The sequence below is a fragment of the Hermetia illucens genome, chromosome 5, assembly GCF_905115235.1.
Source record: "Hermetia illucens chromosome 5, iHerIll2.2.curated.20191125, whole genome shotgun sequence".
Taxonomy (NCBI): Eukaryota; Metazoa; Arthropoda; class Insecta; order Diptera; family Stratiomyidae; genus Hermetia; species Hermetia illucens.
This window is the reverse complement of record NC_051853.1, coordinates 82,578,405-82,589,720: the sequence shown is the minus strand read 5'-3', so window position 1 is coordinate 82,589,720 and position 11,316 is coordinate 82,578,405. Positions and strand designations below refer to the sequence as shown.

Sequence of the window (11,316 nt, the reverse complement as noted above, 5' to 3'; positions counted from 1 at the left end):
TCAGCAATGATAACAGCATTGAAAAGTACTAATCGAGATCTTTCATTTGATACTCCACAAGATCATATTTCGGGAAAAAATGTTACACATTCCTTTTGTATGTATGGAAACCCTTTTAAGTTCCACATAGAACGATGTAACTTGCTGCATGCGTGGGCGTTCACAATTCCCACGTTGCCACTAAATTTGGTGTCTATCGGTACAACTGTTTCTGAGAGAAGTGCGTGTTACAGACAGACAAAGACGGACAGACAGATAATAAGTTGATTTTAACAAGGTTTTGCTTTACCTTAAAAATTTTGTTTTACATTAAAAATGAGAAAAAGTACTGAGGTAATGGTGAACTTTAAAAAGTAGTAAATTTATGTATAATTCTACCTTTGGTAAAAAGAAAAGCTAACGGTTTCATCCAGGGCAAAAGCAACTCATCAGACGCTGCCTCACCTCTGCCCTAAGAGGGGTCCGTGGATCAAAAAAACGTGGGAATAAGTTGCTCTCCATTTGGTCCTGTCCAACATCAAGTGGATGTGGACTTAGAATCCAATCCCTCATATGCGAAAGAAAAAACAGGTCGGTAAACCGGAAGCTGGACGCATCAGGTATAAAAGGTTTTGTATTTCTCTATGTTGGGAACTTTAAGTGCGTGGCATTTCCACTCGCATAATTGTGGCGCGGCAGGATTCGCAGCATTCGAAATTTATTTCGAATGTTGCGAGCGAATAGATGGCGCGGATCTATCCACTTTGCGTGGCACACCAAGGGAGTGGAAGATCGCAGTAATTATGTTTTTCAGACCTGTCACTGAATTTAATTATTAAGTTGAAAATTACTAAAGAATACGGATGTCCTTTGTTGAATTAAAAAAATAGAATTTGAGTTAAGTTTGCTGTATAGAATTCGCGTTGAGTTTGCTGTATAGAATTCGCATTGAGTTCGCTTAAATATTTTAATAAAATTATAAGTAATCATAATTACTTAATTTAATTACTTAATTGGTGACCCCGGAACTCGCACCAACAGCATCAACAACTAGGATCCCGAATTCCCAGAACCTGCAAAATTGAAAAACTCAAGCACATCATCATCCCCATCAACAAATCGCAGTCTGCGCAAGCACAATCGCCCAGCAGGCAGCCGCAACAACCGATTGGAGATAAGTAAGAGTTCCGCAGCCGCAGCCGCCATCGCTGCCGCAGCCACTTTCGCCGCCGCACTCAACTCCACCATCGCCGCAGAGGTCGAAGCCGCCGCCGTCACCGCCGTAGCCGCTACCGTCGCAGCCGACACCAATATCACCGCTGCAACCATCGCTATCGCAGCAGGAGCCGAAGGCTCCGCCACCATCGCCGCCTCCTCAGCAGGTGCCGCCGTTTTAGTTGTTATAAGTTAATTGTATTTCACTCTAAGTCAATATTAAAAGTGAATAATTGTCCACCATCGCTGACATTGGTGAAGTTCTATTAACGACAAAAATTCGTCCGAGCAACACGGCAGAAATAGAACTTCCAAGGACTGAGAAATCCTTCCAAAACATCAGTAGACCGTACGGCAAGCGATTTTCACGCGTTCGCATCTACAGTTGAGTGTGGAGTGCCGTGGTAAACATCACGAAAACGTGTCACATCTCCACATCCCGAGTCGGAGCAGAGGCAAGAAAGAAAAACGCGAGAAAACCTTCTCTACACAGTGTACTGCGCGACACACGTCGGACCCTCACCAGAAGTGGATTTTCACGCGACTTCCCGTACGCACGCCCTCCTGCACAACACCTTTCACGCACTGGACTAGTCATCATTGCCACAACGATCAACAACGGCAACAAACGGACGTCCCCAACACCGCCAACGCCGCAGCTACAGCCGACAAACAACGAGGAGTTATACTTAAGAGAAATTATTATTCATTTATATATAATATTTATTTATTTATTCAGTTAAAAAAAATAGTAATAAAAAAATTGAAATCGCTGCAAGAGACGGCGTGCAGGTGTTTAACATCGCGAGTCCTCCATTCTCATTGGTGGTGTTTTTGGTCTGCGCTGGATAGCGTCCGCTTCGTTTTTTCTCGTTTCGTGCGTGCATTTGTGGGTGCGGCCTGCCGTGTCGGTGTAAAGTTCACCGCGTTTCAGAATAAACTCACCGCGTTTGCATTTCAATCTCGTACTTTTCGTGAAACAAGATGTCTTTTGACAATAAAGACGCAGCAGGCCCATCGAACCCGCAAGTGACCGCCCTCGCCGTACGCGTCCCTCCGTTTTGGCGGCGGAACCCCGAGCTGTGGTTCGTGCATTTGGAAGCACAGTTCCAAATGTCCGGCATCACATCGGACGCGACCCGTTTCAACTACGCGGTGGTCGGCCTGGACGAAGAGTCCATACTTCTGGTGTCCGACGTGGTGAAGTCGACATCGTATGTGCAGCTCAAGAGTGAGTTGATCAGGCGCCTGTCGGCAAGCGAGTCGGCAAAATTAGACCACTTGCTGGCAGGTTTAACCTTAGGTGATCGAACTCCCAGCCAATTGCTTCGTGAAATGAGGCAATTGGGTGGGAGTAAGATCGGCGAAGACCTGATCAAGTCGCTCTGGCTGCGTCGGCTCCCGGAGGGCACCCAGGCGATCCTCGCTTGCGTCTCCGGTTCCTTGGAGGAACTGGCAGCGACGGCCGACCAGGTTCAGGAGGTGTACGTACGCCCAACCTTGGCGGCCGTTCAACCACCGTCAGATGAGGTGGGTGAATTGAGGCGCGGGATTGCTGCTTTAACAGCCAGTATGGCCGAGATGCGGGCGACGTTGGACGCTCAGCGTTCGGGCGCCAGATCGCGAGCACGCTCGCGGTCTGCCATCCGAAAAGGGCGATCAGGTAGCAGGTCGTCAAGACAGTCCACGGACCCAGGGATTTGCTGGTACCACCGCAGATTCGGGGATAAAGCGACAAGATGTACGCTACCGTGTAGATTCTCTTCTACCGCAAAAAACTAGGTCCGCGGGGGGTCTTGGCGGCGGCCACCCAGAACGCAGCACCACGTCGCCTAACTATTTTCGACCCCCTCAGCAGGCGCAACTACCTCGTCGACACGGGTGCGGAGGTTTCGGTTCTTCCCGTACCCCAGCATCATCAACTTTTCCCTCAACCGCTCAAACTTGCGGCAGCAAATTCCTCCCGCATCAATACTTACGGATATAGGCAAGTGGACGTGAGTCTTGGCTTGCGTAGGACGTTTTCGTGGCGTTTCATCCTGGCGGATGTCAGCTTCCCCATACTAGGCGCAGACTTCCTGTGTCACTATGGATTGCTGGTGGACTTGCAAAACAAGTCTCTTATAGACTCCACGACCAAACTTAATTCGTCGGGACATATGGTATCTCACCCAGGCAATAATCTTTCCGTTCTTTTAGAAGACATTACCGACTCTCGTGTTCGGGCACTTCTCCAAAAGTTCAGCCAGATTACTACCAACTGTAGTCTCTCCAAACCAGTGAAGCACAATGTGCAGCACCACATTATCACTACTGGTTCCCCGATCTTCTCGAAGGTGCGTCCTCTTCCTTCTCAGAAACTGGCAATTGCACGGAAAGAGTTTGAACAACTAGTTCAACAGGGTATCTGCAGGCCCTCAAACAGCTGTTGGTCTTCCCCACTGCATATGGTCCCTAAGCCAAACGGTGAATGGCGCCCATGTGGGGATTACAGAAGGCTAAATGCACAGACTGTTCCTGACCGATATCCAATTCCACTCATCCACGACTTTGCGCATCACCTCGCGAATTGCCGCATCTTTTCGACCTTGGACTTAACCAAGGCTTATCACCAAATCCCAGTAGCTCCTGAAGACATTCCAAAGACGGCAATATGCACACCCTTTGGACTCTTCGAGTTCACCCGAATGACTTTCGGATTGTGCAATGCGGCGCAAACCTTTCAAAGGTTCATTCACTCAGTCCTGCGAAACCTCGAATTCTGTTTCGTATATTTGGATGATGTTTTGGTCGCTTCTTCCACTGAGTCTGAGCACTTAGCCCATCTCGAGTGCATTTTTCAACGTCTCCTTGAGGCCGGTTTAGTCCTAAACGTTGAGAAATGCAAATTCCTTCAACAACAGGTGAGATTCCTCGGCCATTTCATTTCCCCTGAAGGAATACAGCCCGACCCAGACAAGGTGCAAGCAATCACAAGCTTCCCGCGTCCAAAGACAGTGAGGGAGTTGAGGAGGTTCTTGGGCATGCTAAACTTCTACCGTCGTTTCCTGCCCAAGGCCGCCCATCTCCAGTCCATTTTGAACGCGTACTTGTCTGGCCCCAAAACTAAGGACACACGAGAGATCGTGTGGTCTGAAGAGGCTATCTGCGCGTTTGACAAATCCCGTCAACAACTGGCTGACGCTACACTCTTGGCATTCCCTCTTCAAGATGCACCCCTAGCCGTTTTTGTTGATGCCTCTGACATCGCAGTAGGTGCTGCCCTTCACCAAAAGGTGGACCAAGTTTGGCAGCCGTTGAGCTTCTTCTCGAAGCAGTTGAATCCCGCTCAACGGAACTACAGCACCTACGATCGCGAACTGCTCGCCGCATACCTGTCCATCAAATACTTCCGTTTCTCCCTAGAAGGCAGGCCGTTCACAGTGTTCACGGACCATAAGCCTCTCACGTTCGCTTTGAAACAGAAGCCCGACAAAGCGTCCCCTCGTCAGCTTCGACACCTGAGCTTCATAAGCCAGTTTACGTCGGACATCCAGCACGTGTCCGGGAAGGACAACATTGTTGCTGACGCTTTGTCTCGTGTCTCCGAAGTTAACATCCCCGCCTCACTCGATTTCTCGGCTATTGCCAAGGCGCAAGTGGATGACGCAGCACTTCAGAGCCTCAAGTCCAACCCCAAATACAAATTTCGGGAGTTGCCCATCTTCGGCTCAAACCTCTCGCTCTGCTGCGAAGACTCGGAAAAGGGACCTCGGCCATACATTCCGGCCACATTTCGCAAGGAAGTGTTCCACGCAGTTCATGACTTGGCGCACCCTGGCATCAGGACAACAAACCGGTTAGTCACCGGAAAATACTTCTGGCCCTCCATGAACAAGGATATTAATTCCTGGGCCAGAGAGTGCATCGCATGCCAAAAATGTAAAGTCTCCAGGCATGTTAGGAAAGAAGTGGGCTCATTCCCCCGCACTACCAAGCGTTTCCACACCATACACCTCGACATTATAGGGCCTTTGCGAGACTCGCATGGTTATAAGTATTGCCTCACAATCATCGACAGGTTCACGCGGTGGCCTGAGGCAATACCTCTGAAAGACATTACGGCACAATCATGTGCTGAAGCCCTCTGTCGAGAGTGGATACCTCGCTTTGGCGTCCCTGCAGTGGTCATCACTGACCAGGGAATGCAATTTGAGTCCACCCTTTTCTCCGAGTTAGGCAAACTCCTTGGTTTTAAACGCCAGCGGACTACGGCATACCACCCACAATCCAATGGGATGTTGGAACGTTGGCACCGGACGCTGAAAGCCGCCATTATGGCACGCGACGACCCGTCCTGGACGCAAGTCTTGCCTCTCGTCCTACTCGGCCTTCGTACAACCCGCCGAGAGGAATTTGCTGCCAGCCCTGCGGAGCTGGTTTACGGGGAGAACCCAAGACTCCCAAGCGATCCGGTCTTCGACAAGAGATCGGGTCTCACGGAGTCGGGGTTGGTGCGTCTGCTGAGGGACAATCTCCGGCGCATCAAGGCGCCACCACCCACTCGACACTCGTCCATACCTGCTTGTTCGCCCAAGGAACTGGACACATGCACACATGTGCTGATCAGAACGGATGCCGTCCGGAAGCCGCTGCAGCCTCCATATGAGAGCCCGTACCGCGTTCTCGAGCGGGGAGAACATTTCTTCCAGCTCGAGATCGGTGGTCACAAAAAGGCGGTCTTTTTGTCCAGGCTGAAACCCGCGTGCGCCCCGAAGCAACGTCGTGTCCGCTTTGTGGATTAACGGCGAACGAAGTTCGGGGATCAGTCGCTGAAACCCCCTAGGTTTCATCTGGGGGCGGAGTGATGTGGCGCGGCAGGATTCGCAGCATTCGAAATTTATTTCGAATGTTGCGAGCGAATAGATGGCGCGGATCTATCCACTTTGCGTGGCACACCAAGGGAGTGGAAGATCGCAGTAATTATGTTTTTCAGACCTGTCACTGAATTTAATTATTAAGTTGAAAATTACTAAAGAATACGGATGTCCTTTGTTGAATTAAAAAAATAGAATTTGAGTTAAGTTTGCTGTATAGAATTCGCGTTGAGTTTGCTGTATAGAATTCGCATTGAGTTCGCTTAAATATTTTAATAAAATTATAAGTAATCATAATTACTTAATTTAATTACTTAATAATAATTTAAACTTTAACTGCGTCAGCAGCTATTTACACAAATAATTGGCTCTGCCAAATCATCATCATAATCATCAACGGAGGAACAATCGGTATCCGGTCTAGGTCTGCCTTAATAAGGAACTGCAGACATCCCGGTTTTGCGCCGAGGCCCACCAATTCGATATCCCTAAAAGCTGTCTGGCGACGTAACCTACGCCATCGCTCCATCTCAGGTAGGGTCTGCCTCGTCTTCTTTTTCTACCATAGATATTGCCCTTATAGACTTTCCGGATTGGGTCATCCTCATATATACGGATTAAGTGACCCGCCCACCGTAATCTATTGGACCGGATTTTATCCACAATGTGACGGTCAAGATATCGCTCATAGATTTCGTCGTTATGTAGGCTACGGAATCGTCCATCCTCATGTAGGGGGCCAAAAATTCTTCGGAGGATTCTTCTCTCGAACGCGGCCAAGAATTCGCAATTTTTCTTGCTAAGAACCCAAGTCTCCGAGGAATACATGAGGACTGGCAAGATCATAGTCTTGTACAGTAAGAGCTTTGAACCTATGGTGAGACGTTTCGAGCGGAACAGTTTTTGTAAGCTGAAATAGGCCCTGTTGGTAGCCACCAAACATGCCCGGATTTCATCGTCATAGTTGTTATCGGTTGTGATTTTCAACTCTAGATAGAGAAATTTTCAACGGTCTCAAAATTGTAGTCTCCTATCTTTATTCTTCCCGTTTGACCAGTACGGTTTGATGTTGTTGGTTGGTTGTTTTTGGTGCTGACGTTGGCACCTTATATTTTGTCTTGCCTTCATTGATGTGCAGCCCAAGATCTCGTGCCGATATCCGCCTGCTCGATCTGGATGAAGGCAGTTTGTACGTTTCGGGTGGTTCTTCCCATGATGTCGATATCATCAGCATAGGTCAGTAGTTGGGTGGACTTAAAGAGGATCGTACCTCTTGCATTTACCTCAGCAGCACGGATCACTTTCCCGAGGGCCAGGTTAAAGAGGACGCATGATAGGGCATCCCCTTGTTGTAGACCGTTGTTGACGTCGAATGATTTTGAGAGTAATCCTGCTGCTTTTATCTAGTCTCGCACATTGGTCAGGGTCAGCCTAGTCAGTTTTATCAATTTCGTCGGGATACCGAATTCTCTCATGGCCGTGTACAGTTTTACTCTGGCTATGCTATCATAGGCGGTTTTAAAGTTGATGAATAGATGGTGCAACTGTTGTCCATATTCCAACAGTTTTTCCATCGCTTGCCACAGAGAGAAAATCTGATCTGATGCTGATTTGCCTGAAGTGAAGCCTCTTTGGTATGGGACAATGATGTTCTGGGCGTATGGGGCTATCCGGCCTAGCAAGATAGTGGAGAATATCTTATAGATGGAACTCCGCAACGTGATACCTCTATAATTGCTGCACTGTGTGATATCTCTCTTTTTATGTATGAGACAGATAATGCTTCGTTGCCAATCGTCAGGCATTTATTCGCTGTCCCATACCTTGAGCACAAGTTGATGAAACCACTTGGTGTAACTGGTCGCCTCCATATTTAACCAGTTCGGCTGTAATTCCATCGGTTCCTGGTGGTTATGATTTTTTAGCCGATGAATTGCACGGACTGTTTCTCGTAAACTTGGTGGTGGCAGTATTTGTCCATCGTCTTCAGTTGGCGGGACCTCCAATTCGCCGATGTTCTGGTTGTTCAGTAGCTCATCAAAGTACTCAACCCATCGCCTTAATATGCCCATTCTGTCGGAAATTAGATTTCCCTCTTTGTCTCGGCAGGATGAGCATCGAGATGTATAAGGCTTCATCCTGCTGACTTGTTGGTAAAACTTGCGCGCCTGGTGCGGTTGCTCCCTGTACTTTTCTAGTTCACAGACCTGTTGGTTCTCCCAGGCTTCCTTTTTCCGTCTGTGAAGTCACTTCTCCGCTCGACGGAGTTCGTGATAAGTCTCTGCGCGTGCCCGCGTTCTTTGAGAATGCAACATTACTCGATATGCGGCATTCTTCCCTTCCGTTGCTAGCTTACATTCATCGTCAAGCCAGCCGTTCCAAGTATGTTTGTGGCCGTATCCATGATAATGTTCTTCAGGTGGTTGTGAAGATCATTTGTTGATGCTTCATCTCCAGGTCTTCTGTTGACTGTTCTTATTGCGGCATCCATTTCCCTCTTATAGGTATCGCGGAGGACGGTTTTTTGTGGATAGTTTCAGTGTTAACTCTCATCTGATTGTTAGAGGGGATTCTAGGTGGTATTGTTATTCTAGCTCGGAGCACCACGCGAACGAGATAGTGATCCGAGTCTATATTGGCCCCCTATATGTTCTGACATTCATCAAGGCTGAGAGGTGGCGCCGTTCGATCAACACGTGGTCAATTTGGTTGAAAGTGGTCCCATCTGGCGAGGCCCATGTGTGTTTCTGGACCGCTTTTCGCGCAAACCAGGTACTTCAAACAACCATTTCGTGTGACCCGGCTAATTGAATAATCCGCTGTGTAAGTTATGGGAGCCAACGTGTCGCCTGAGTACGGGCTCCTTCCCTACTTGGCTGTTAAAATCCCCAAGTATGATTTTGATATCATATCTGGGACAGGCTTCGAGGGTTCGTTCTACTGCCTCGTAGAAGGTATCCTCCGACCTTGCAGTCTCCTCTGTAGGGGCGTGAACGTTAATGAGGTTTATATTTCTAAACTTGCCTCGCAAGAGCAGAATGCACAGCCGTTCGCTTATGTTTCCAAAGCCAATAACAACAGGTTTCATTTTTTGGCTGACTAAGAAATTTACTCAGAGCGCATGGTTTACTGAATGGCCACTATAATATATGGTGTAGTGGCTCTTCTCCAGGAAACCGGTCCCTGTCCAACGGGTCTCCTGTAACGCTGTTACATCAGCGCTATATTGGGACAGGGTATCGGCTAGCTGCTCATCAGCTTTAGCTCTGTACAGGGAGCGCACGTTCCATGAGAAAAAGCGCAAATCATTATTCCGTTGTCGTTGCCGGGTTCGTCGTTGTAAGATCCATCCTGTCCGAGGCTCCTTTCGTGGCTTCGTAACATCGGCTTTCCGTGTAGGGTTGTCAGACCTACCCAACCCTCAACCTGGAGGACCAGTTGGTACATTTGATCCCGTTTTAGGCGCGGGAGACTCGCCTTCATCCTTCTCCGTCTGCAGTTTTTCATAAAGCAAGAACTCCTAACGATCACCACGTGGAGGTGGAGATAGGGTTTGGTAGTAGAGCTGTTGGTGTTGGTTCAGCAGGCATTTCTCAGGTTTTATGCTCCATCATGGGTACCAATCCATGCTTCGCCCTGGGACCTATACTACCCTTTGACCACCAGCTTTTGCTACCACAATATATTTTAATAGTTTGAATATACATATTTCGAGAGCTATTTACTCTCTTCCTCAATACTTAAGCTATTGTCGTATCATTCATTCATATCATAGCTGGACCTCAGAACTTTTCAATAAAATCCGATCCATTGTTGCATCTAAAACAAAAGTATATCATTCGGCTTTTCTTGAATTTCTTTATATCAAATATCTTTTTGCTATTATAGATACACGTGTGTTTTCTTTCCACAACAATTCGAAAATATCTAATTCTGACTTTTATGTTAGGTATTTTACTTCAATACATCAATTTTACGATATTGACACCGTTGTAGGGCAACGAGATACACCATTACAGCAACTTGGAATTTTCATTTGGTATTGAAATGAATTTTTCTTTAAATAAGTGAATATTTTTCTAGAATATTTGAATTCACATAGTTGACATTCGAAGATAAAGCCCACATAGTTTCTAAATTAGTTGCTGTCATTGGAAGGGGCAGCATATATAAAGGCAGAATGTTTTAGTTGTTTAGACAGAATATCAGTTCCCAGATTGCTTGAAGTGATACTTATAATGTGGCCCTTTCTGTTTAGATACGTGGTGTTGTTCAGCGTTCTCATTTTCCTTGTAGCCTCGAGGCCAGGTAAGCAACTTGGCAGAGTTAATAGGAATATCCCAATTTTAGTGCAGCCCCTGCGGTTGCGTTCCATTGATTATTGGTGCCTACTGCATTTACAAGCTATCAATCGTCCTAATAGCGAGGGAGCTACTACAGAAACATTTGAGCTTTATGTTCTTAAATATTCCAAGATGAAGCTCTAACAGGAATCAACGTTCAAACAGGATTTTCTTCTTGCTGATGCGCTTTTTCACTTATATATGTATATTGAAGCATCCACCGTAGCAGATCTCTTAAATCTTAGATTAACTTTGATTCTTTTCAACATTTTTCCAATTCTATTTTGTAAGATAATTTTTCGATTGTAGAGTGGTGTGACTTGGATGTGGACAAAGGCTACGGAGTTCTTGTGCAGCCGAGGTATTTTTTTAGTAAGAAAACTAAAATATGTCATGTATTTTTATATAACGGACAAGGAGGAAATGCTAACAATTTCCATACTTTTAAGCAATGTATGGACACTTGTTGGATTGCGGAGAAATAAAATAAAAATACTTAGTTCAATATGTTGAAAGAAAGCATGATATCTAAACAAATAAAGTTGAGGTGCTTCTAATCCAATTTTAAGTTAATATTTGTCTTCTTTTTAAATCTGTGTGTAGCTTATTTCGTTAAAAACGCGTCAAGAAAACCTGGAATTCCTCATTTATGCGTAAAGGCGTATAATATTGCCAGGCAACATAACTTTTGTCTTTAGCTTAAGTTTCCTTGTGACAAAGTTGTTGATTCTGACTGAAGATTGTATAAGAAGTCGTAGTGGGTTAAACTGCAGCGAAAAAAAGGAATATAGGTAAGGTAGTCACTTAGTCCTGGTAAGGGGGGTTATGCAATAACAAGTGGTCACATAAGAAGGAGCAGGACTCAGAAGTTCCAATTATAAAAACTGCGTGTTGACGACACAAAGACTACGTTCATGTTGAAA

General features: G+C 46.4%; 1 protein-coding gene across 1 annotated transcript; it reads left to right on the top strand.

Moving 5' to 3' along the window:
• Positions 1 to 10,201: 10,201 nt before the first annotated feature.
• LOC119657980 (kappaPI-actitoxin-Avd3b-like) lies at positions 10,202 to 10,966 on the top strand. Its single transcript, XM_038065192.1, has 2 exons — positions 10,202 to 10,358; positions 10,703 to 10,966. The coding sequence occupies exons 1-2, from the start codon at positions 10,289 to 10,291 to the stop codon at positions 10,876 to 10,878; spliced, it is 246 nt and encodes an 81-aa protein (XP_037921120.1). The 5' UTR covers positions 10,202 to 10,288; the 3' UTR covers positions 10,879 to 10,966.
• The last annotated feature ends 350 nt before the right edge of the window (positions 10,967 to 11,316 follow it).